The following is a 23,382-nucleotide window of genomic DNA, read 5'->3' on the forward strand; positions in this document are numbered from 1 at the left end:
CTGTTCTTCCTCTGATCGTCATGACCCCGACTCTCCCTGTAATCTTCCTAGAGGGGGTCCTCCCTCCACCAAGTCTCCTTCCTTCTCGCGGTCGCATCTCCCTTAGTCCCTTCGCCCCGGGAGAAGTCCACTAGTATCTTAGGGGCTTCCTCAGCGTCCGCGACCCCTTGACGGTGCCGGCTCCGGCCGCCAGAGGGCGCCGTCGGGGGCGGCGCAGTGCCACCGCGGCCTCTCCTCTGCCGGCCGAGCCTCGCCCCCGCCGCTCGTGCCGCCGGAAGTGGGAGGTGTCGCGCGCGGGCCGGCGCTCGACCCCTCCCCCCAGGCTCGGCCGCCCCCTCCCCCCGCTCCGCCCGCTCAGGTGAGTCCCGTCCCTCCCCCCCTTCCCTCCCGGGGGCGCGGCGCGGGAGGTGTGTGCGGGGCGGGCGCGCGGGCGGGGGCTGCGGCTCGAGGGGCTGGGGTCGGGGCGGGGGGCGTGGAGGGAGCTGCGGGGATGGGGGGCGGGGGTCCCGGCCTAGAAGTGGGACGGGGGTGGCAGCCGGGCGGGGGGCGAGGGCAAGGTGCGGAGGGGCTCTGGCCGGAGGAAGCTGCAGGCTGGGCCAGCCCCCTGTGGAGGGCGGCCGGGACCACCGGCGTCGCTTCCCCCCATTGTCCCCTTCGCGACCGTCCCCCGATCTCCCCCCGAGGACCCGTCGCTCCCAGCGTCGCCGTCTGGTCGCCGCCGGGTTGCGGTGCGGGGCTTCCCTTGGCTCCTTCGACTTAAAGCCCCCTGCCGCAGCCTCCTGCCAGATGTCCCTGTCCCTCTCCTCTTTGGGCTCTCAGCCACGGAGTCGCACGTAGGACCCGTGCCCTGTGGTTTCGTTTCCCGGGCGCCAAGGACCCCCGGCCCGGGCCCTGATGGGGCAGGATGTTTGCACCTGTGCGAGCAGTAATGGCGATCTGGGGCCTGTTTTCTCCCCGGAGCCTCGTATAATTTGATGAGGGAAACTGAGGCACAGGGCGTCTCTGGCCTGGGACTGAAGTGTGGACACAGCCCAGCCTCCGTGCCTGCCCTATGCGCTCTTGGAGGGTCAGGGATGTACCTGGGATGCTATTAAAATAAAAACAAGAATTTAAACTAACCCTGTGTTACACCACCAACCACCCGCCCCCCCCCCCCGCCCCAATATTCATTTTTTTTCTTCCTCTTCACCATAGAAGGCGTGAGTTTGTCCTGCAACATCTCTTACTTGGATTACCGTGTTTTTCAGCTTCTCATTTTCATGCTGGAGTAACCAAGATTCTCATACTCTGGCACCTTTAGTAACTCTAAAGAGTCTGTACTTTCCTCAGTCAGTGATTGTCAGACTTTTCCCATCTGTGGGGAACCCAGAGTAAAAGTGAAAGATACTTGGATTGCCCAATAAAATATTGCTTTTTCTCTCTCACACGAACATCTCCAAATTAATGGAGAATGCTTTTAATGTAACAGCCATAAAATGATTTTAAAACATAAGCTATTATTGATGTTAGGCCCCAAATCACATCCTTTGTAAATGATACTAGGCAAGGTAGGTAGGCATGTGGATCATTTGGAAGATTCTCATGGTCTGTGAGACTGCATTTCTCCTAAAGTGAAAAAGCTTTGCGCACATATACGTGTATGTATGTATATATATATATATATATACACACACATATATATACATACACATACATATACACATATAGTGACGTGTGAGGATTGATATCCCTATTGCATGTGATGGCTCTTTTAATATCCTACTAGAGAATACCCTTAAGTGTTTTCTCCTGGAGCCCAACTTTTTCTTTGTGTTTCTTTCCTGATATGACTCTGTTGTATGGACATTCTGAGAGGGTGAGATATATTTGTTTTGAAATTTTGGAACTTGTAGCCTGTACTTTGTTTCTGAATGTGCAGAGCATGATGGCAGCATCTGAGGTCGCTGGCGTGGTGGCCACTGCTCCCAGTCCTCCGGAATCCTCGTCTAGTGTATGTGCTTCCAAACCAGACGAAGTTCTCCCAGACGGTCTAAGGTAACGTGTGGACTCTCAACTGGGAAGATTTCTTTTGGGTAAAGGGCTTTGGAGATGGGCTTCTTATGGAAGTGTAGTTCGTCTTTCCCCTTTTTAGCTCTAGTGACATTGCATTAGATGAAGCTTTTTAAAGGTAGGGACTATCTGATCTATATTTGTATATCTGGTACCCAACACAGTATCTGACACTCAGCAGGCATGCTAATTATTTGTTGAATAAACAGATTAAAATACAGGGGATCAAACTCATTTGAAAATGCAAATATTTCCCACCTTCTCCTACATGGACTATCTGTTTATTTAACTATATGTTTATATGTTACATCTGTGTGTGTGTGTGTGTGTGTGTATATATATATATACACACACACGTTATATCTAATGTATATAGACACATGTATATGTATCTGTCTATCTATAGGTAAATAGATAGCTTTATTAATATGGCTTACTGCTTCATGTATGTATTTCGCCTTCCAGCTAAACTCTTGAGCACAGGAATTATGAATACCCAACCTTGTTTTACAGTGCTTAAAACATTGTTATGTATAATGTTGTACTAGGTTGACTATGTATACTACCTCAACTCTTTTTTTAATTTAATTTTTATTTATTTATTTATGGCTGTGTTGGGTTTTGTTGCTGCGTGGACTTTCTCTAGTTGCGGCGAGCGGGGGCTACTCTTCGTTGCGGTGCGTGGGCTTCTCATTGCGGTGGCTTCTCTTGTTGTGGAGCATGGGCTCTAGGCATGCAGGCTTCAGTAGTTGTGGCATGCGGGCTCAGTAGTTGTGGCTCGCTGGCTCTAGAGTGCAGGCTCAGTAGTTGTGGTGCACGGACTTAGTTGGTCCGTGGCATGTGGGATCTTCCTGGACCAGGGCTCGAACCTGTGTCCCCTGCGCTGGCAGGTGGATTCTTAAGCACTGTGCCACCAGGGAAGCCCCCTACGTCAACTCTTTTGTAGAGTACCTAGGACCTAATACAATAGATAACACTGTGCTAGCAGCTTTATATGTGTTAACACATTTAATTCTCTCAACAATCTCAGCAGGTAGGTGCTAATGCTGTTATTCCCATTTATAGGTGAGAGAACTTGAGACACAGAGAGGTTAGTAACTTGCCTAAGGTTACCAAGCTATGTTGGAGTCAGTGTTTGAACCCAGGCTCGTCTGACTCCAGCGTACTTAATAAATGTAACAAATCTGTTACATTTGTATTTATTATTTGTCACTTGTTATTAAGTGGGTAATGGGGAAAAATGTTAAGTAAACCTAACCATAAACTTGGATCTTCATTTTATAAATAAAATCAGACACATACTACTAGTAATAATAATAACAACTAAGGTTTATTGAGTGTTTACTGTGTGCCAGAACTAAATACACCAGATGCTTTATCTCGTGTAATCCTCACAATAATCTTATTAGGTAGGTAATATTATTTCTGTTTTACAAATGAAGTTAAGTAACTTGCCCAGAGTTAAACAGCTAGTAAGTAGCAGAGTCAGGATTCACACCCAGGTACTGTATCTGCCCAAATTTATAATTAAGTGTCCCCCCCCCCCCCCCGCCGCCACTTAACCCCCAGCAAGGAATCAGCTTAGAGTATTTATAAAGATTTTTCATGTCACAAGGTGCTGTCTCTGTTGTTTTATTTTGAACAGTAGGTACTATTGAGGAAAGGAAGGCACAGTGACCTGAAGCCTAAGTCACTACTAGTTTGGAGTCCTTAAGGGCATAGTTGACAGAAGCAGTTGTTTTGTTTTGTTTTTTAATAGCAAAGGAATTTAACACATATTATTCCTGGTAAAAGACTTACAGTCATGAATGTTGGATGTCATAGTAAATAGGTTTTGAAGATCTCTTAAAAGCAGTATGGTAAATGGTTGTAGCAAACAATGAAACAACGATTTCAGTGTATACATGTGTGTATATTTGTTATCTGGGGTAAAAGTTCTGCTGACAGCTTCAATTTTGGATTCAAAATCGTCTGTACTTCAGTCAACTTGAAGTGAAGATGCTGTGCTCTGGAAAGCTGTTGGTGGTTCTGGTCAAAGATCTGTAAAATGAATTTGAATGAAAATTATTTTTGTGAAACGAGAGTGGAATTTAAAACAATATTTCTCAATCAATATTTTATTTATTAAAATATGTGGAACAAAATTAGTACATGTACCTAAATGAAATATTCTAAGTAACAGCAGGCTATTTCACCTGCATCCCCCCAAACCTTTGGCTCCTCAGCGTCATTTCTGTGTGACCGTTCACTGCGGACTGTCTCCTGAACCCAGCTTCTTCACCACCACACCATACTCCCTGCATGTGGGACAGAAATCACTGGGTGGAAACTAAGTTCCTTTTCAGTTGGCTAATTTGGAGGGGTTTATATAGTCTCGTTTTGTTCTTCTAGTGGTTATGTTAAAAGTATTATATATTTAAGCCTCTTTAAGATTGGGTGAAGAGAGAAACCTTTTATCTTATGTTTTTGATAGCCCCAAAGACCCTGCACAGAAGCACAAGAACTCGCCTCTGTCGAGTGTAAGTAACCAAACGATAACCAAGGAGAATAACAGAAATGCCCATTTGGAACACCCAGAGCAGAATCCTGGTTCATCAGCAGGTGACACTTCAGCAGCGCACCGGGCGGTTTTAGGAGAAAACTTGATAGCCACGGCCCTTTGTCTCTCTGGCGGTGGGTCTCAGTCTGATTTGAAGGACGTGGCCAGCACAGCGGGAGAGGAGGGGGACACACGCCTCCGGGAGAGCCTCCACCCCGCCACTCGGTCTCTTAAGGCAGGGTGCGATACAAAGCAGCTTGCCTCCGGGAATTGTCCTGAAGAGAAGGCCCCACAAGCCTCCATCCTAAAGGAAGGGAGCAGGGACACAGGCTTGGATTTCCCACCTGTGGTGCCTCCAGCAAATGGGGTTGAAGGAGTCAGAGTGGATCAGGATGATGATCAGGATAGCTCTTCCCTGAAGCTTTCTCAGAACATTGCCGTCCAGGTCAAGTATCAAGTTTCTACTACTAAAACGGAATTTGGGCTTTTAATTTTTTTTTTTTTTTGAGGGCAGGAGATATTTCTTCATAGTTGGTAGAGAACTACTCTGTCTCGTTTTTTTACTGGCAACTCTCATACTGTTTTCATACGGTGCTCTGTGATGACTTCATTCTGGTGTTCAATAAGTAACAGCCCGTGTCTAATCGTGGCGACCAGGAGCTTCATGACCTACATACAATCACTTTCACTGAGTAATTGATGAGCGTAGGTCATTAGCATTCATATTTCCTGTCTTCCACCTTGCAGGAGGAATCCTTGTTAATTCTCTGACCTATATCTTAAGAAGTACGGGGTATCCTGCCTTCTAGTGACTGGTGTGCTTTTTTGTAGCAGGAAGGATGAGCACAGTAAATTGTAGGGGCCAAAATTCTTATCTGAGTCTCGAGCTTGTCTCTCCATCAGTTGTTGGGTCTTGTTCAGCTTATTTTGTGGGGTAAATGCTTCATGCTACATGGATGTCAGTGGACATTTGCCAGAACTACAGTTCTCTTGCTATGAAGCTGATAAGGGGAGAGAGTAAAAAGTTAACTTCTCAGTTCCTTGTGGCAGATTTCTCAGTGAAAGGACGAGAGCAATTCTGCCTTTTAGAATGTCTCTGAACAGTTCTGAATATAATTGTTTCTTTCTTTATAGACTGACTTTAAGACGGCTGATTCAGAGGTAAACACAGATCAAGATATTGAAAAGAATCTGGTAAGTAGTTAAACTGCAATTGTTCATGTATGAAACCATTAATGCAGAAGATCTAGAGTCACATCATCTCAGTTGGAAAAGGTGCAGGAACCTCCTTTATAAAATCCCTGACAGATGGTCAGCTAACTTCTACTTGATCACCTCCAGAGATGGGAAGCTTACTACTCATGAATCAGCATATTGCATTTTGAAAATAGCTCTTATTGTTAGATCTTATTATGAGGTGAGAACAGAACCACTAAAACTTCTTGTTATAGTTCTCTCTTGAGCTACGTAGAGTAAATCTAAATCCCTTTACTTGTTAGCCCAAAATATATTCAAAATGTTTTTTTAAATGCTTTTTCCTCTTATCCTTTAAGTCTGAACCTTTCCAGGTGAAACATCCCCAGATTTTTTTTTTTTTTTTTTTTGCAGTACGCGGGCGTCTCACTGTTGTGGCCTCTCCCGTTGCGGAGCACAGGCTCCAGATGCGCAGGCTCAGTGGCCATGGCTCAGTGGCCATGGCTCACGGGCCCAGCCGCTCCGCGGCATGTGGGATCTTCCTAGACCGGGGCACGAACCCATGTCCCTTGCATCGGCAGGCGGACTCTCAACCACTGCGCCACCAGGGAAGCCCCCCAGATGTTTTTTTAACATTCTTCTTTTCTTCATATGATATATTTTTGAGTCTTTTCTTCAACCTGGTTACTTTTTCACCTAGACATGTTACACCTTCTCAATGTTTCTTTTGCAATGTGATCCTGAGAGCTAAATGTAGTAATGCACATACAGTGTAATTACTTCACTATACAATGGAACTGTTGTGTCATTCTGTGGTGACATTCTACACACCATTTCCTAAGCTGACATCGTCACACTGTGGAGTTTTCACTTTTACTCCATCAGGTCTTTTTCTCATGTATTGTTTAATTGTATCTTCCAATTTTATGCCTAGGTAATTATTATTTTTTTTTTGAGCATCACTTTTTAAATCTGTTTTTTACTTAAAAATAAGTAATTGGTTTTTAAAACTTAGAGAACTTCACATTTATTTTTGTTAAAGTGGTCCCCTTGATCTTTCCCTGGCATTTTGTGGCAAAACTTCCACCCTGTAAGTGTGTGGATATCTGAATGTCCATTTTTCAAGAGGAAGGATAATGCTAGAAAAGGCACCCTAAGTTCAGGAAGGGGTCTTTAGGGTAAGATATGTTAATTGAATGGAAATAAAGAGGAAAACCAGGTAAGAAAGTGGATATTTGGTGCAAGTTGAAGAAATTGAGGGGCAGATGGAAAGAAGTAAGTTATTGGAGTACATTAACCACATGAAAACTTTTAAATAGAGAGTAGCAACTCAGGAGTTATTTATAACAGGCAAGTAAAAAGATCCTAGAGATGAGAGACCTGATGGCGATGTGCTGGGTGAGAACCAGGCTAGGAGAGAACCTCCAGGAGAAGGAGGAGAAGTCGCCTTTTCTTGAGCATTTATTCTAAACACTTTACATGGAGTGTTTATTTCGTCCCCACAGTTATAAGGCAGGGTTTTGTTGACCATATAGCAATTGAAGGGGCCAACTAAGAGGTAATAGATAAGCTTTAGCATCAGTCTGAAACAGGGGTGGAAACTGGCAAGCCATTAGGCCAAAAGAGGCCCAGAGTTGTGTTTTGTTTGGCAGTATTCTTTTGGGTGGTGGTGTGGCCCACATGCTGTAATTTTTTAAATTATTATGATTTTTTAAATATTTATTTAGTTTGGTTGCGCCGGGTCTTAGCTGCGACAGGTGGGCTCCTTCGTTGTGGCTCCAGGGCTCCTTAGTTGTGGCATGCAAACCGTCAGTTGCAGCATGCACGTGGGATCTAGTTCCCTGACCAGGTATTGAACCGGGCCCCCTGCATTGGGAGCATGGAGTCTTAACCACTGTACCACCAGGGAAGTCCCTATTATTATTATTTTTAAAACACAATATGATTATATTTTAGTACACAACCAAAATACAAAACACCGTAGTAAGTTGACAGCAGTAGAACATGGTATTTCATTTGCATTGCATAACAGACGGTTAACATTCTTAGTTGTAAATGAGTTCTCCACATGCTTTTTTTTTTTTTTCTTTTTTTCTCTTCTCGATACGTGGGCCTCTCACTGTTGTGGCCTCTCCCGTTGCGGAGCACAGGCTCCGGACGTGCAGGTTCAGCAGCCATGGCTCGTGGGCCCAGCCACTCCGCGGCATGTGGGATCTTCCCGAACCGGGGCACGATCCCATGTCCCCTGCATCAGCAGGCAGACTCCCAACCACTGCGCCACCAGGGAAGCCCTCCACATGCTTTTAAAAAGGCATTGGGACTAAGCAGGTATTAAGCTTAGTGGCAGTACAGGGAACTTTGCTCCTGTTTTATTTGCTACCCTTTTCATGCATTTACAGTAATTGCCCACTGCCTGCATTTGAAATTGTGACTCCTGCCTCTCAGGACCAATTCACCATCAATGAAACAAAGTAACAATGTGTAACCCTTTGGCTTATTAAGATGAGAATTGTATCAAGTAATTTGCTGTATGCCTTTAAGCCATCCATTTGTATGTACTAATAGTATGTACCTTGAGACTTCTTTCCGTGAAGACTAGAGTTTTTTTCCCCATCCTGTGTTGTTAAAAAGATGCATTATCGGGCTTCCCTGGTGGCGCAGTGGTTGAGAGTCCGCCTGCCGATGCGGGGGACACGGGTTCGTGCCCCGGTCTGGGAAGATCCCACATGCTGCGGAGCGGCTGGGCCCGTGAGCCATGGCTGCTGAGCCTGCGCATCGGGAGCCTGTGCTTCACAACGGGAGAGGCCACAGCACTGAGAGGCCCGCGTACCGCAAAAAAAAATAAAATAAAAATTTTTTAAAGATGTATTATGGACAGAGAGGTACCATAAGGAAGTAGAGAGAGAAGAAAAGAATCCTCTAATCTACTAGTTTTCATCAATTGGTTCTTAACCTTTAACTTTTCTTGGGTTAAGGTCCTCTTTCAGAATCTTCTGAAAACTTTGAATTCTCATCTCAAAAAATTTTATACACACCTATCCATAGACCTCAGGTTCAGAATCCCTTTAAAGTTATGATGCTGAGGTGTCATCTGTTTAGGGAGCTTTAGTTACATTTCAGTACATGGACTAAGGACTAGCTTATCCCAAAGCTAAAGTCCCATCTTGAGAGCTTATTTTTTTATTATCATAGTGTGATAAGTTTTTCGCTATTCACTTCTAAAACCTTTCTTTTCTTTGAAAGTAGTTATCGTCTAATGAACAAATTCAGTTTAATGCTCTGTTTAAATTTTACGCTGGTTACCTTATACCAAGTGTGCTTTAAATTGACCCTCTAAGTTTCAGTGTTCCTTTGAAAGGTAATCATTACTTTTCTTGATTTATTAATGTGGGGGAGGCAGAGCTGAACTGTGACCCTTAGAAGCTTCACCTCTTTTATTGACTTATTTATTTATTGGCTGCGCTGGGTCTTGGTTGTGGCATGCGAGAGCTTTAGTTGCAGCCTGCATGCGGGATCTAGTTCCCCAACCAGGGATCAAACCCGGGCCCCCTGCATTGGGAGTGTGGAGTCTTACCCACTGGACCACCAGGGAAGTCCCAGAAGCTTTACTTCTGCTCCCTGTTTATATGAGAGCTTGCCGATTTGACCAATCTGAATACCAAGTGCCCCAGAACTCTTTGGTGGATCTGCCAATTTGTAGTGCTAATGACCAGTAAGGAGTCCAGTTTCTGGATGCATTTTGAGTAGTTGATCTGTTCTTTGTTTTTGCTCGTTCTTCTTCCTCCTAATAGATAAAATACCTTATTTCTCTTATTCCCTACTGCAGGGAACTTAGCCTATAAAGGGTCAGTTAGTAGATATCTTAGGCTTTGTGGGCTGTATGTGCTCTTTTGTAACCACTCCACTCTGCTGTTGTAGTGTGAAAGCAGCCAGCCAGCTGTCGGGTATGGCTGTGTTCCTATAAAACATTTACTTATAAAAACAGACGGTGGGGGCTTCCCTGGTGGCGCAGTGGTTGAGAGTCCGCCTGCCAATGCAGGGGACGCGGGTTCGTGCCCCGGTCCGGGAAGATCCCACATGCCGCGGAGCGGCTGCGCCTGTGAGCCATGGCCGCTGAGCCTGCGCGTCCGGAGCCTGTGCTCCGCGACGGGAGAGGCCACAGAGGTGAGAGGCCCGCGTACCGCAAAAAAAAAAAAAAAAAAAAAAAAAACAGACGGTGGGACCTCCCTGGTGGCGCAGTGGTTAAGAATCTGCCTGCCAATGCAGGGGACACGGGATCAAGCCCTGGTCCGGAAAGCTCTCACATGCCGCAGAGCAACTCAGCCCTTGCGCCACAACTACTGAGCCTGTGTGCCACAGCTACAGAAGCCCACACACCTAGAACCTGTGCTCCGCGACAAGAGAAGACACCGCAATGAGAAGCCCCCGCGCTGCAATGAAGAGTAGCTCCCGCTCGCCACAACTAGAGAAAGCCCGTGCACAACAATGAAGACACAATGCAGCCAAAAATAAAATAAATAAATAAAATTTAAAAACAAAAACAGTTGATGGCTGGATTTGGCCCACAGGCCATAGGTTGCCACCCTCCATCTTAGCGCAGTGTTGTACAATAGAATTTCCTTTAACGACGGAAGTGTTCTGTATCTGTGCTGTCCAGTATAGTAGCCACTACTCACATGTAGCTACTGAGTACTTGGAATGTGGTAAGGTGACTGAGGAGCTGGATGTTTACATTTGCTTATTCTAATTAATTTAGCTACAGCATCGGACACTGCAGCCATAGCGCCCTGCATGGTGCCTTGAACAGGGACATGGTGAATGTTTCTTGCAATGAAATTGGCGAATTAAACTTCTCATCTGTTGTTACCAATAGGATAAAATGATGACAGAGAGAACCTTGTTGAAGGAGCGTTACCAGGAGGTCCTGGACAAGCAGAGGCAAGTGGAGAATCAGCTCCAAGTGCAATTAAAGCAACTTCAGCAAAGGAGAGAAGAAGAAATGAAGAATCACCAGGTATTCTGCTTATGTTAAAATTGGCAATAAGTAAAGTATAGTCCCTAATCAGACTTTAATTTTGTTTTCAAATTAATAGAAATAAAAAAGCAGTATTTAACTTTTTAATGGTTATCATAGAATTTTAAGGATAAACAAGAACCTTCGAGGGCATCTCGTCCAAACTCTCACTCCTATTTTGGTTCAGAGAGGAAAGGATTTTTTTTTTTTTTTTTCGGTACGTGGGCCTCTCACTGCCGCAGCCTCTCCCGTTGCAGAGCACAGGCTCCGGACGTGCAGGCTCAGCGGCCATGGCTCACAGGCCCAGCCGCTCCACAGCATGTGGGATCTTCCCGGACCGGGGCACGAACCCGTGTCCCCTGCATCGGCAGGCGGACTCTCAACCACTGCGCCACCAGGGAAGCCCAGGATTATTTATTTAATATATTTGTTTGACTGCCTACCTGGAAAGTCATTTGATTAGACTCCTGTCTCACACTATATTTAAAAATACAATTCTAAGTAAATTAAAAATATACATATAAAAACTGGAAAAAAATTTTAAATCAGAAGAAAATTTAGAAGAATATTTGTATACCTGAAGTTGCAAGAGGTCATTTTAACCCAGGCAGAAAACCTAGAAGATTTTTTAAAATTAATTATATATAATTAAACTTTTTGGCATGGCAAATGATATAGAAAACAGTCAAAAGATCAATATTAGACTGAGAGAAAATATTTATAGCACATATGACGAAGGGTTTAAGATGACATTCTGAGATTCCTACAAATTCATGGTAAAAGCCAAACAATCTAGAGAAACCAGGAAAAGTTACTGTATTACTTTCCTATTGTAATAGTTTTCTACTGTAATAGTTTCCCATTGCTGCTGTAACAAGTTGTCCTGAATTTAGAGCTTAAAACAACACGTTTATTATCTTACAGTTCTGTAGGTCAGAAGTACAACGTGGGTGTCACTGGGCTAAAATCAAGGTATTAGGAGGGCAGCATTCCTTTCTAGGGACTCTAGGGGAGAATACATTTCCCTGCATTTCTGGCTTCTAGAGGCTGTTTGCATTCCTTTACCTGTGGCCCCTGTCTCCATCTTCAGAGTCAGCAACGTTGCATTTCTGTAACTGTTCTTCCCTAATCACATCTTCCTCTGATCACAAGTGGGAAAGTTTCTCTGCTTTTAAAGACCCATTTGTGGTTAGATTGGGCCCACCCCGATAATTCAGGATTGTCTCCCTATCTCTTTTGCTATGGAGGGTAACATAGGTTCCAAGGAGTAGAACATGGACATTTTTGTGGGGAAGAGGTTATTATTTTGCCCATAACAGTCACAAACAGTAATTCACAGAAGAGGAAAAGCAAATGGGTAACAAATGTATGAAAATAAACTCAGCCTTACTAGTGTCGATCCATTTGTATAGCAAATATTTTTTGAGTTCCTGATGTACGCTCTGAAGATTTAGTAGTGAACGAAACATAGTCTCTGCCTTCATTGAATGCTTATTCTAGTTGGAGGAGACAGACAATAAAAACAGTAAAAGAACAGGAGGTAGTGAAATGCTCATTAAAATTACTAGATACCATTCCTCCCTCTTTCCCAAGAGATTGGGAAAAATGAAATAAGTTGTCAAAGGTAAGGAAAAATGAACTCTTTTTAGACATTGGTAGGAGTGTGAATTGGTATGACCATTTTAGAAAAGATATTAGGGCGACTTTCCTGGAGGTCCAGTGGTTAAGACTCCAAGCTTCCAATGCAGGGGGCACAGGTTCAATTCTTGGTTGGGGAACCAAGAATCCCGCATGACGTGCAGCGTGCCAAAAAGTTAAGTAAATAAATAAACAAGTAAATAAGTATATAAATAAAGTCTGAAGAAAAAAGATATTAGGAATTGTCACTTAAAATTTTAAAATGTATATATACCTCGATTTAGCAGTCTCATTGTTAGGAGTCTATTCTACAGAAATAAAAGCTTTTGTATGAAAATATAGGCATACAGGATGTTTATTGTAGTATTATTTGTAGTTACAAGAAAACTGAAATCAGCCTTAACAGGATGGACTCTTAACAGAGACTGGTTGACTAAATTCGTTATATACATGTCATGTCGTGTTATACAGCTATTTTTTAATTTGATCTATATTTATCGATAGTATGCTCATGTCAGGTGAACAAAAGCAAGATGCAGAATAGTGTATATAAAATTACCTCATTATAAAGAAAACAAAAAAGCAAATACGTACGTAAGTACACATGTATTTGTGTAAGAATGGAGAAAGATGTGAAAGCATAGAACAAAACGCTTAACACATTGATTACTTTATGGGTGGAATTGGTGTGCATTAGGGGTGACTTAACTTTATTACTTTTTGTTCGACTTCTTATTATAAATATATATGTATATAGTTAAATAATTTAAAAAGAACAAAGGTAACCCCTACGCATAATAAAGTAGAGCCGTAACAAAACAAAACAAGACCATATTTGTTGGAAGTAGCAAACTCCCACCCTGTGCAAGAATGCCTTTCTCAGCAGTCTTGACAGGTGTTCATTCAGCCTTTATATGAGCACCAGTAATGGAGAGCTTATTGCTTCACAAGGCAGTAAATTCCGTTTTTGAACAGTTGTGATTGTTAGAAATTCTTTTCTCCTGTTGAATTGAAATCTGCTTTATTATAACTTACTCCCTTTTGGGACTTTTTTGACTGCTTTTGGGACTACTCATCACCAGATTCCTTCAATTCAATTTGAAATCACTAAAGTTAATATGTTAATTTGAGATAGTTGAAAGTAACCTTCAGACCAAAAGAACTAATTCATTTCCTTCTTTATTTGTGTGTGACTATAATTGTGCGGGACTTAGGAGATATTAAAGGCTATCCAGGACGTAACAATAAAGCGAGAAGAAACAAAGAAGAAGATAGAGAAAGAAAAGAAGGAGTTTTTGCAGAAGGAGCAGGATCTGAAAGCTGAAATTGAGAAGCTTTGTGAGAAGGGCAGAAGGTAAATGATGCTGTTAAGAATAAAAACCCTGGGTTTATGTGTGTGTGTTTGTACATAACAGGCCGGTTCTATTTGTGTTTCTACTTTCTTTTCTTTCAGTCTAATTTTTATTTGAAAAACAAGTGCACAAATTAAAATCCTTGAGTGATTTTAGCTTTTTCAGCACCCTATGTTAAATTTAATAAAAAGTGTTTCAGGGATTCATCAGTACATTGAAATAACAGCAGCTCATTGTTTGGTCCCAAGTCTGATCAGGATTTTGATATATATCTAACACCTATTTCACTTGCCTTATCTGATGTTTGACAGTTTAGGCTATGAGGCTACTTTGATTATGTTAAATTCAGCACCAAAACCAAATTTCAAACTAACATTGCAAGCTGTTTGCAAAGCTATTTAATGGATCTGTGTCCTTTTCAGGGTACTGCAGCAAGGCTAAGGCGGGCATAGAATTTGGTCATAGTTTCAATTTTCTAAGTTTCTTAATGTGACCTGTTTGGAAGTCAAAATAGTTGTGAATATTGTGATTTTATTTAAATTCTACTAAAATGCATTTTTATTTATCAAGAAAATCTTGGCTTGCTAATGTGTCCGAGAACTAAGTGAAAAGTAGCGGGATACTTGGAAAATGATTCAGCAAATGAGGAAAGATGATAAATAAGACAGAACATTTTGGAATAATTGGGAAATTTTGAATATGGATTACGTATTAGGTAATATTGTATCAATGGTAAATATTTTGTGTGTGATTATGTAGAAGGTTCTTATTCTTAAGAGATACTTGCTGATGTTTTAGGGGTTGTCATGATGTCTATAACTTTCAGGTGGTTCAGAGGGAGAAGTAAAGTAAATGTGGCAAAAAGCGTTAACAGCTGGTGAATCCAGATGAAGGGCATGTGTTCACTGGACTATTCTGTTAACTTTTCTGTTGGTTTGAAATTTTCAAAGAAAAAGTTGCAGGAGTGGGGGTAGATATAGGGAGAAATTAGCCAGGCAACGAATAGGGAAGAAGACATTGCAGGCAGGGGACCTATAGACGAGAGAGATTAGCAACTGAGACCTGAGGTAGAGAGGAATGAGGCTAGTGGAGGAGGCAGAAGCCCGATCACAAAGGCTCAGATCCCGTGTAAGGAGTTTGAGATTTTCCCTGATAGTGAGAGACTAGAGAGTTTTAAGGAGGGGTGGGGATCAGAGGATGAGATTTGCACTTATTTATTTATTTATTTGTTTTTAATTAAAAAATTTTTAATTGAAGTATGGTTGATTTATAATATATTAGTTTCAGATGTACAACGTAGTGATTTAAAACCTTTATGGATTATATTTAAAGTTATTATAAAATATTGGCTGTATTCCCTGTGCTGTATACTATATCCTTACAGCTTATTTATTTTATACACAGTAGTTTGTACTTCTTAGTCCCCTACCCCTATCTTGCCCCTCCTCCCCATCTCCCCACTGGCAACCACCTGTTTGTTCTCTGTATCTGTGAGTCTGTTTCTGTTTTGTTACATTCATTCATTCTTTTCACTTTTTAGATTCCACATGTAAGTGATGACATACAGTATTGTGTTTTTCTATCTGATTTATTTCACTTAGCATAATGCCCTCCAGGTCCATCCATGTTATTGCAAATGGCAAAATTCCATTCTTTTTTATGGCTGAGTAGTATTCCATTGTGTGTGTGTGTGTGTGTGTGTGTGTGTGTGTGTATGTATGTATGTATTACCACATCTGTTTTATCCATTCATCTGTTGTTGGACACTTAGGTTGCTTCCCTATCTTGGCAACTGTAAATAGAGATTTTCAGTTTAGATAGATGATGATGCCAGTTGGAGAATAGACTGGAGTAGTGTAGAGGACCAGTTAGGAGACTTATCTGTCAGAGCCTGCGTTACAATAATGGTGGCCAAAACTGAAGTGCTGCAGTGGGGAGGAGAGATGTGAATCCATTTGTAAGGTGTTAGGGGTAGCACTAATAGGTGGAGAGGGAAGAGTTATAGAAACGCCCATATTTCTGGCTTGGAAAATTGGGGAAATAATGGGGTTTTCTAATAAGATGTCTTATTTAGTTACCCACTTTACAAGTTTCAAGTTAAATTCTACCTCCTTTGTAAAATCTTCCTTATCCAGTTCTTCCTGAACTAATCTCTCCCTCCTCAGAACATCTATACAGCTCTCTGCTGATTTTGCTTATTTTTTTATTTTTATTTTTTTTTAATTTTTTTTGTTGTACGCGGGCCTCTCACTGTTGTGGCCTCTCCCGTTGCGGAGCACAGGCTCCGGACGGGCAGGCTCAGCAGCCATGGCTCACGGGCCCAGCCGCTTCGTGGCATGTGGGGTCTTCCCGGACTGGGGCACGAACCCGTGTGCCCTGCATTGGCAGGTGGACTCTCAACCACTGCGCCACCAGGGAAGCCCCCTGATTTTGCTTATTTTTGTATTATACTGTACTCTACATTTTTTTCTACCTGTGTATGTCTTGGCTGGCCATTGATATTGTAAGCCTCTTGAGGATAAAGACTGGACTCTCCCTCTTCATATGTATTTAAAAATTTTTTTTTTACTCTTTTGTGTTCTTTTACACTTAGCTCAGTGCTATATACTGATAATTATTGGACAAATATTTGTTGAATTACTGGATAGGAAATTAAATTTCACCTTGATATTATAGATGAATTTACGTACTAGAAATTTGCTAAGTGCTTTGTACTGTTTGAAGGTAATTACTGTGTTTTTTATTGTAATTATAATTTTTAAAGAAGACACGATGAACTGACCAAAAAAAAAAGACCAAATATTCAGTTTAGTCACGTATTTGATTTTTTTTCTCCTTGACACTTGGCTGCTTTATAATGGACATTGTCTTGCCTTCGTGGGGACACTTTCTAGTTTCCAGCTTGCATCCTTCAAGATTATTGCTGGTATTAGAAAGGTGAGGCTTCCAAGCTAGTCCTCTTCTACGGCCGAACTTCTTTTTAAGCTCCCTGCCTTTAATAGTGACTCATCGAGAATAATAGCAAATAAGGCTCTTCTTGAATAAAGATGGTGAGCTTGCGCTTTAAGAGACATCATCGGTTGATTCACAAAGGTAGGTTGGGACCAGTAGCCGAAAAATTGCAATATCAAGCAAAGGTCTTCTTTTTTTTTTTTTTAATATTTATTTATTTATTTGGCTGCACCAGGTCTTAGTTGCGGCATGTGGGATCCTCCCGGACTGGGGCACGAACCCGTGTCCCCTGCATTGGCAGGCGGACTCTCAACCACTGTGCCACCAGGGAAGCCCGGGTCTTCTTTTTTAAAATGCTCTGAGCTTGCCTGATGAACTCGTGATAGAGTGATAGGTAAATAGCAGATCAAGGGAGTTAATGTTGGAAGCATTACTTTGGATGTGGTATAAGAGTTTATGCTATATTGAAATTGACAGGGTACAAGAGGATTCTTTTTGGAAATTTCTCACCAAATGCTAGTTTATTTAACTGGTATGCTTTGAAGTCCTAATAGCTTGTCTGGCAATCAGTAAATCTAGTGAGTATTTCTTAGGTGCAAAGCAGTGAGCCAGACTGTTCAGCATCCTGTATTTTGACCACAGCCTTCAGTCCTTCCAGCTTTCTGTCTCATTCCCAGTAAATGTACACTTTGACATCAAGTCCTCTTTCTTGTTTTTTGACTTCATTCCAGTTTCTCCCAGTCCTCCAGCTCTCTGGAAGCATTTCTTTGCCTAGCCAGACTGGACTCATGGTCCATTACTTGAATTTCTCCCTTACCATTACCATCAATTCTGTGGAGGCTTGTTCCTTTCCTTTCATTTTTCCATAGTACTCCAGTCCTGGGCCAAGTCAACCCCCACACCTACCCCCCCACCCTGCCCCCTCCTACATCTATCTCTATTCTTCTTATACTTGGGCTGCTGAGGGCTGCTGCAGGAGATCACACTGTGTGTCTTGAGGGCAGAATAAATTTGACAGAATAAATTTGACTTTCAAAAACACCCGGACCCTCAGGACTCCCTCTTCCTCTGAGGGCTGTCCCTAACTATTACCTCTCTTTCTAAACTTTCTGTCTCCACCACTTCTCTCCTTAGTCTTAGCAAGTGATCTTGCCTTTTATTTGACTGAAAAAATAGGGGCCATCGAGTAAACCTTCCTTCAGTTTCCTATCAGCAGATACATCCATCTTTTCTTCCTGTCCTTGTATCTGAGTCTAAACTACCTGTGTGTGAATCCTGTTCCCTCTTGCTTTTCCCACTTCTCCGTAAGTGACACCACACTCTCCTCCAGTGACTAAGCCGAATAACCAAGTCATTCTGAATTCTTCTCTTAACCCCTTTCTGCTTTACCAAGTCCTGTAGATTCTTAATATTAATTGTCCCTTTCTCTCCATTCACTCTGCCACTCTTAGTTCAGGTTTCTGTCAGTTCTCCTAGATTCTGAGGCAGGCTACTAAACGTTCTTTGCCTCCAGTCTCCTCCATTTTAATTGGTCTAGTACAAATCTGTCGAAGAAATCTGTCAAAGAATACGGATCTGATGATGTCATTTCCCTGCTTAAAGTCCTTCATAGTTCCTAGGGTAAAGTTTAAACTCTTTAGTTTACTATAAGAGGCCCTCAATTATCTAGTCCCTGTTTATGTCCCTAGCTGCATCTTTTACCATTCCCCCAAACCACCATGCTAGTTTATACCTAACTACTACATGTTGTATCCTGAACTCACTTAAAACTCAGCCTGTATCAACTGCTCTAGAAAGCTTTCCCAGATACTCCCCTTATCCTCCCCTTCACACACCCTGACCATTTAATTTAGATGACCCTCCTCCGTATTCACCTAGCACGGTGTGTATGCTTCTGTCATAACACTGACCTCTGATGGTCTTTTGTGTTTACTGGAATGTTTCCCACATTATATAGTCAGCTTCTTGAGGGCAGGTATTTCGATTATCTATCGCTGTCAAAAAAACACTGTAGAACTTAGTGTCTTAAAACAGCAACAATATTTTATTATTTCTCTCAATTCTTTGGGTTGATTGAGTCTCAGATGGATGGTTCTTCTAGTGTCCTTTGGAGTCTTTCCTGTAGCTGCCGTTATGTGGCAACTGGGGCTGGAATGTCCAAGATGGCTTCATTCATATTTCTGCCTTGGCAGGGACACGTGGAAAGCTGAGTTCCGGTGGGACTCTGGGATGTCTAGGCCTTTTCACTCTATCTCTCCATGCTGTCTCAGGACTTTTTCCTCTCCAGGTGGTCTTTCCAGCTAAGGAGCCAGATTTCTTACTTGGTGGCTCAGGGCTCCCAAGAGTACAAAAGTGGAAGTTTCCAGGCTTTCTTAAGGCATAGACTTGGGACCAGTACAGTGCTACTACTGTGGCATTCTGTTGGTTAACATGAGTGACAGGGCCAGCCCAGATTCAGTGTGGGAGGGGACTGCGAGGAGGAGGCCTGGTTCACTGGGACGACTCCATTTTTGGAGATTTGCTACCACGGCAAGTAACACATCTTGTTTAACTTTTTCTGCTGAGCACGTAATAGTTTCTTTTAGATACGGGAAATCATAGAAGTTATATAAACGGGTTACATAATTGGAGGTGTTTTAGAAGTATGCAGGATGAATTATGAGGAGAGACAGAGGCTGAGACATCAACCAGTAAGCTCTTAACAATAAAGTGAGTTTATAAGAATTATTATAAGACTAATGGTGGTTGAATGAAAAGGGAGAAATGGATTTAGGAGGGATTGGTGTCGGATTATTTTAAGGATTAGGACAGAGGGAGAAGTCAAAAATAACTTCATTGTTTTGACCCTGGGTAACTCTGTGCCGCCATGGACAGTAATCGGGAAGTAGAATACCAGTTCTAAATTTTGAGGATAAAGTAATACTTTTGATGATACGGGACATGCAAGTTAAAATACTTAGTAGGCAATTAGAAATGGGAGACTTGAATACAGAAGAGATGCTGTCTTCATTTGGAGTTGCATATAGGTGATAGTTAAAATGATAGGAGTGAATTTTCTGTGGGAAAAAGTATAGAGTAGGGGTCAGTTCTGAACTTTGAGGTACACCTGCAGTTTGGGAGTAGAAAGAGGAAGAGAAGGCAAAAAGAATAATCAGAGAAGGAAAAGGAAGCAGTTTAAAATAGTAGTATAGGGTTTCAACGGGAGAAGGTGGTTAACAGCGTCAGAAACTATAGGGTAGGAAATGAGAACCAGGTCTGATTAAAGGCTATTGGTAATTTAAAATAATTAATTAATTAATTTATTTATTTATTTTTGGCTGCACTGGGTCTTTGTTGCTGCACTCGGGCTTTCTCTAGATGCGGCGAGCGGGGCTACTCTTCATTGCGGTGCGTGGGCTTCTCATTGCAGTGGCTGCTCTTGTTGCAGAGCACGGACTCTAGGCACACGGGCTTCAGTAGTTGTGGTGTGCAGGCTCAGTAGTTGTGGCTCACGGGCTCTAGAGCGCAGGCTCAGTAGTTGTGATGCACAGGCTTAGTTGCTCTGCGGCATGTGGGATCTTCCCGGACCAGGGCTCGAACCCGTGTCCCCTGCATTGGCAGGCGGATTCTTAACCACTGCACCACCAGGGAAGTCCCGCTATTGGTAATTATTGAATGTAACCAATAGGGATTTTTAGGTAGAGGAATTAGGTTATTGGATTGATTTTTCCCCTAATATTTTATTATGAAAATTTTCAAACATTCAGAGAAACTGCAAGTATCGTACACTAACACTCACCACCTAGATTCAGCAATTAACGTTCTATTAAATTTGTTTCAACAGTATCTTTCCCTCTATCTATTCATCAGTCCATCTTGTTTTTTATGCATATTAGAGTAAGATGTAGTCATCAGTAAGTTCACCTATAAACTCATAAACTTGTATATCATTAATTAGACTTTAATATTATTTGTGTTTCCTTTTTTGTGGTAATAAATTGTATATGCAGTTAAATATATAAATATTAAGTTGTACCATTCAGTGAGTTTTGACAAATGTATATACCCTTGTAATTCAAAGCCCATCAAGATATAGAGAATACTATGATTAAACCAGATAATTTCTCATGTACCTTCCCTGTCATTCCCTGTCCTTACACTCCCAAAGGTAACTACTGTTCTGACTTTTTTATCGAAGACTAATTCTGTATGTTCTAGAATGTCACATAAATGAAATCATACAACATGTACTCTTTTCTTTCATTCAGCATAATGCTTTTGGTAGTTTTCATGCTGTCTTTTTTATTCTTGAGTAGTATTCTTCTTGTTAATATACCACAGTTTATCCATCTTCCTGTTGATGGTAGGTAGCAGTTTCCAGGTTTTTGACTATTATGAATAAAGCTGTGAATATTCAAGTGCAAGTCTTTGTGTGATCATATACTTTTATTTCTCTTGGATAAATTCCTAGGAATACAATTGCTGGGTTGTAGGGTAGGTATATGTTTAGTTTTATAAGAAAAGGCCAAACATATTTCCAAAGTGGATATACCTTTTTATACTCTACCTACAATGTTTGAGAGTTTGGGTTGCTTCATATCCTTGCCATTCAAGTGGTTGTGCAGTAGTATTTCATTGTGGTTTTGATTTGCATTTCCCTAGTGACTAATGATGTTGATCACTTTTTCCATGTGCTTATTGGTCATTAATTTACCTGTTTTTGTGAAGCGTCCTGTCAAATATTCCCCCCTACGCACACCTTTTTTGCGGGAATTGAGGTTTTGGCTTTCTATGACTGTATAGTAGATGCTCTTTACATATTCCAAATAGTCTTTTGTCAGTTACATGTTCCGTGAAAATTTTCTTCCAGTCTCTGACTTACCTATTCATTTTAAAATTGCATCTTTTGATGAGCAGAAAATTTACTTTCAATGATGTCTAATTTATCAAGTTTCCATTTACAGGTATTGCATTCTCTGTCCTAAGAAACCTCTGCCTCCCCTGAAGTAGCAAAGATGTTCTCCTCTGTTTTCTTATGGAAGCTTTATCATTTTAGCTTTTAATATTTATGTCTCTGATCCATCTCAGATTAATTTTTGTGTATGGTGAGAAGTAGGGGTTGAAGTTAATTTTTTCCCATGTGGATATCCAGTTGTTCTGGCACCATTTGTTGAAAAGACTTTCCCCATTGGGTTGCTTGACACCTTCGCCAAAAACCAAATGGCAGTATGAGTCATTTGTATAAATAGTGGGTTTATTCTGAGTACAGTACCAATCTATTGCATTGATATATTTGCCTATCTTTATGTCAGATCACAGTGTTGTAATTATTATAGGTTTATAGTAAGTCATGAAGTCAGATTATGCAAAGTCTTCTGCTTTTTTTTTTTAACTTTAAAAAAATAATTAATTTTTGGCTGCGTTGGGTCTTCATTGCTGTGTGCAGGCTATCTCTAGTTGCGGTGAGTGGGGGGGCTACTGTTCGTTGTGGTGTACGGGCTTCTCATTGCAGTGGCTTCTCTTGTTGCAGACCATGGGCTCTAGGCGCAAGGGCTTCAGTAGTTGTGGCACGCAGGCTCAGTAGTTGTGGTGCACGGGATTAGTTGCTCCGTGGCATGTGGGATCTTTCCGGACCAGGGATTGAACCCATGTCCCCTGCATTGGCCGGCGGATTCTTAACCACTGCCCCACCAGGGAAGTCCCAAAGTCGTCTTCTTTTTGTTCAAGATTGCTTTGGATATTCTAGGTTGTTTGCACTTACATATATATATTTGAGAAGCAACTTATCATTTTCTACAAAAACAACAGATATTCTGAGAGTTCTTAATATGATTGGATGCTTAATTTTATCAAATGGTTTTTCTGCATCTGTTAAAATTATCAAATGCTTTTTCTCCTTTATTCTGTTAATATAGTGAATTACGTTGATTTATTTTCAAATGTTAAACCAATTCTCCATTCTTGTGATTACACCCAACTTGGGCAAGATATGTTATTGTTTATATATTGCTGGATTTGACTTGCTAATATTTTTGAAGGATTTTTATGTCTACTTTTATTGAGGAACAGTATTCTGTATTTTTTTTATTTTAAAAATTTAGTTATATCAGTTGCTGAGGGGGCGATGTTAAAATCTCTGTGATTATAGATTTTTCTGTTTTTCTTTTTAATTCTGTCAATTTTTGTTTCTTATATTTTGAAGCTGTGTTGTTAGATGCATATACAGTTATGATTGTTATGTATTCTTGATGAATTATCTTCATCATTGACATTGACATTTTATCATTATGAAATGTCTCTATCTTGGTCATACTCTTAATGTTTATTTTATGTAATATTAATATAGATATTACAGTTATATATGCTTACTCTTTACACAGTATATATCTTGCCATCTTTTACCTTCAACCTATCTACATTTTTATATGTTTTGTAGACAACATATAATTGGGTCTTTCTTTTTGATGTATTCTGACAAGCTTACTTTTAATAATAGGCTTTTAGTGTATTTGTATTTAATATGATTATTGATATGATTAGATTTAGGTCTACGTTTTTATTTTGTGAATTGAATATTAATTCATTGACTATTCTTTAGAATTCCATTTTAATTTGGCCTTTTCCACCCAGAATACACATCTATTTAATTCACTGGCAACATGCAT

General features: G+C 41.3%; 1 protein-coding gene across 6 annotated transcripts in view; it reads left to right on the forward strand.

The window, feature by feature from the left end:
* Nucleotides 1–318: 318 nt before the first annotated feature.
* Nucleotides 319–23,382, forward strand: part of RNF214 (ring finger protein 214) — a 50,109-nt gene continuing 27,045 nt past the window's right edge. For 2 of the 6 annotated variants that reach the window (XR_013829301.1, XM_079928108.1), the window contains exons 1-6: nt 319–358; nt 1,919–2,034; nt 4,523–5,033; nt 5,723–5,782; nt 10,656–10,796; nt 13,649–13,788. Coding sequence is in view for 5 of the 6 variants with exons in the window: in XM_079928108.1 (XP_079784234.1) it covers nt 1,922–2,034; nt 4,523–5,033; nt 5,723–5,782; nt 10,656–10,796; nt 13,649–13,788 (965 nt within the window). In the remaining variant the exon portion in view is untranslated. Of the gene's footprint in view, nt 359–390; nt 408–1,918; nt 2,035–4,522; nt 5,034–5,722; nt 5,783–10,655; nt 10,797–13,648; nt 13,789–23,382 lie in introns of those variants that run through there. The other 4 variants (XM_079928110.1, XM_079928112.1, XM_079928109.1 and 1 more) reach the window with 4 other exon arrangements.

Source organism: Stenella coeruleoalba, assembly GCF_951394435.1.
Source record: "Stenella coeruleoalba genome assembly, chromosome: 8".
Lineage (NCBI taxonomy): Eukaryota > Metazoa > Chordata > Mammalia > Artiodactyla > Delphinidae > Stenella > Stenella coeruleoalba.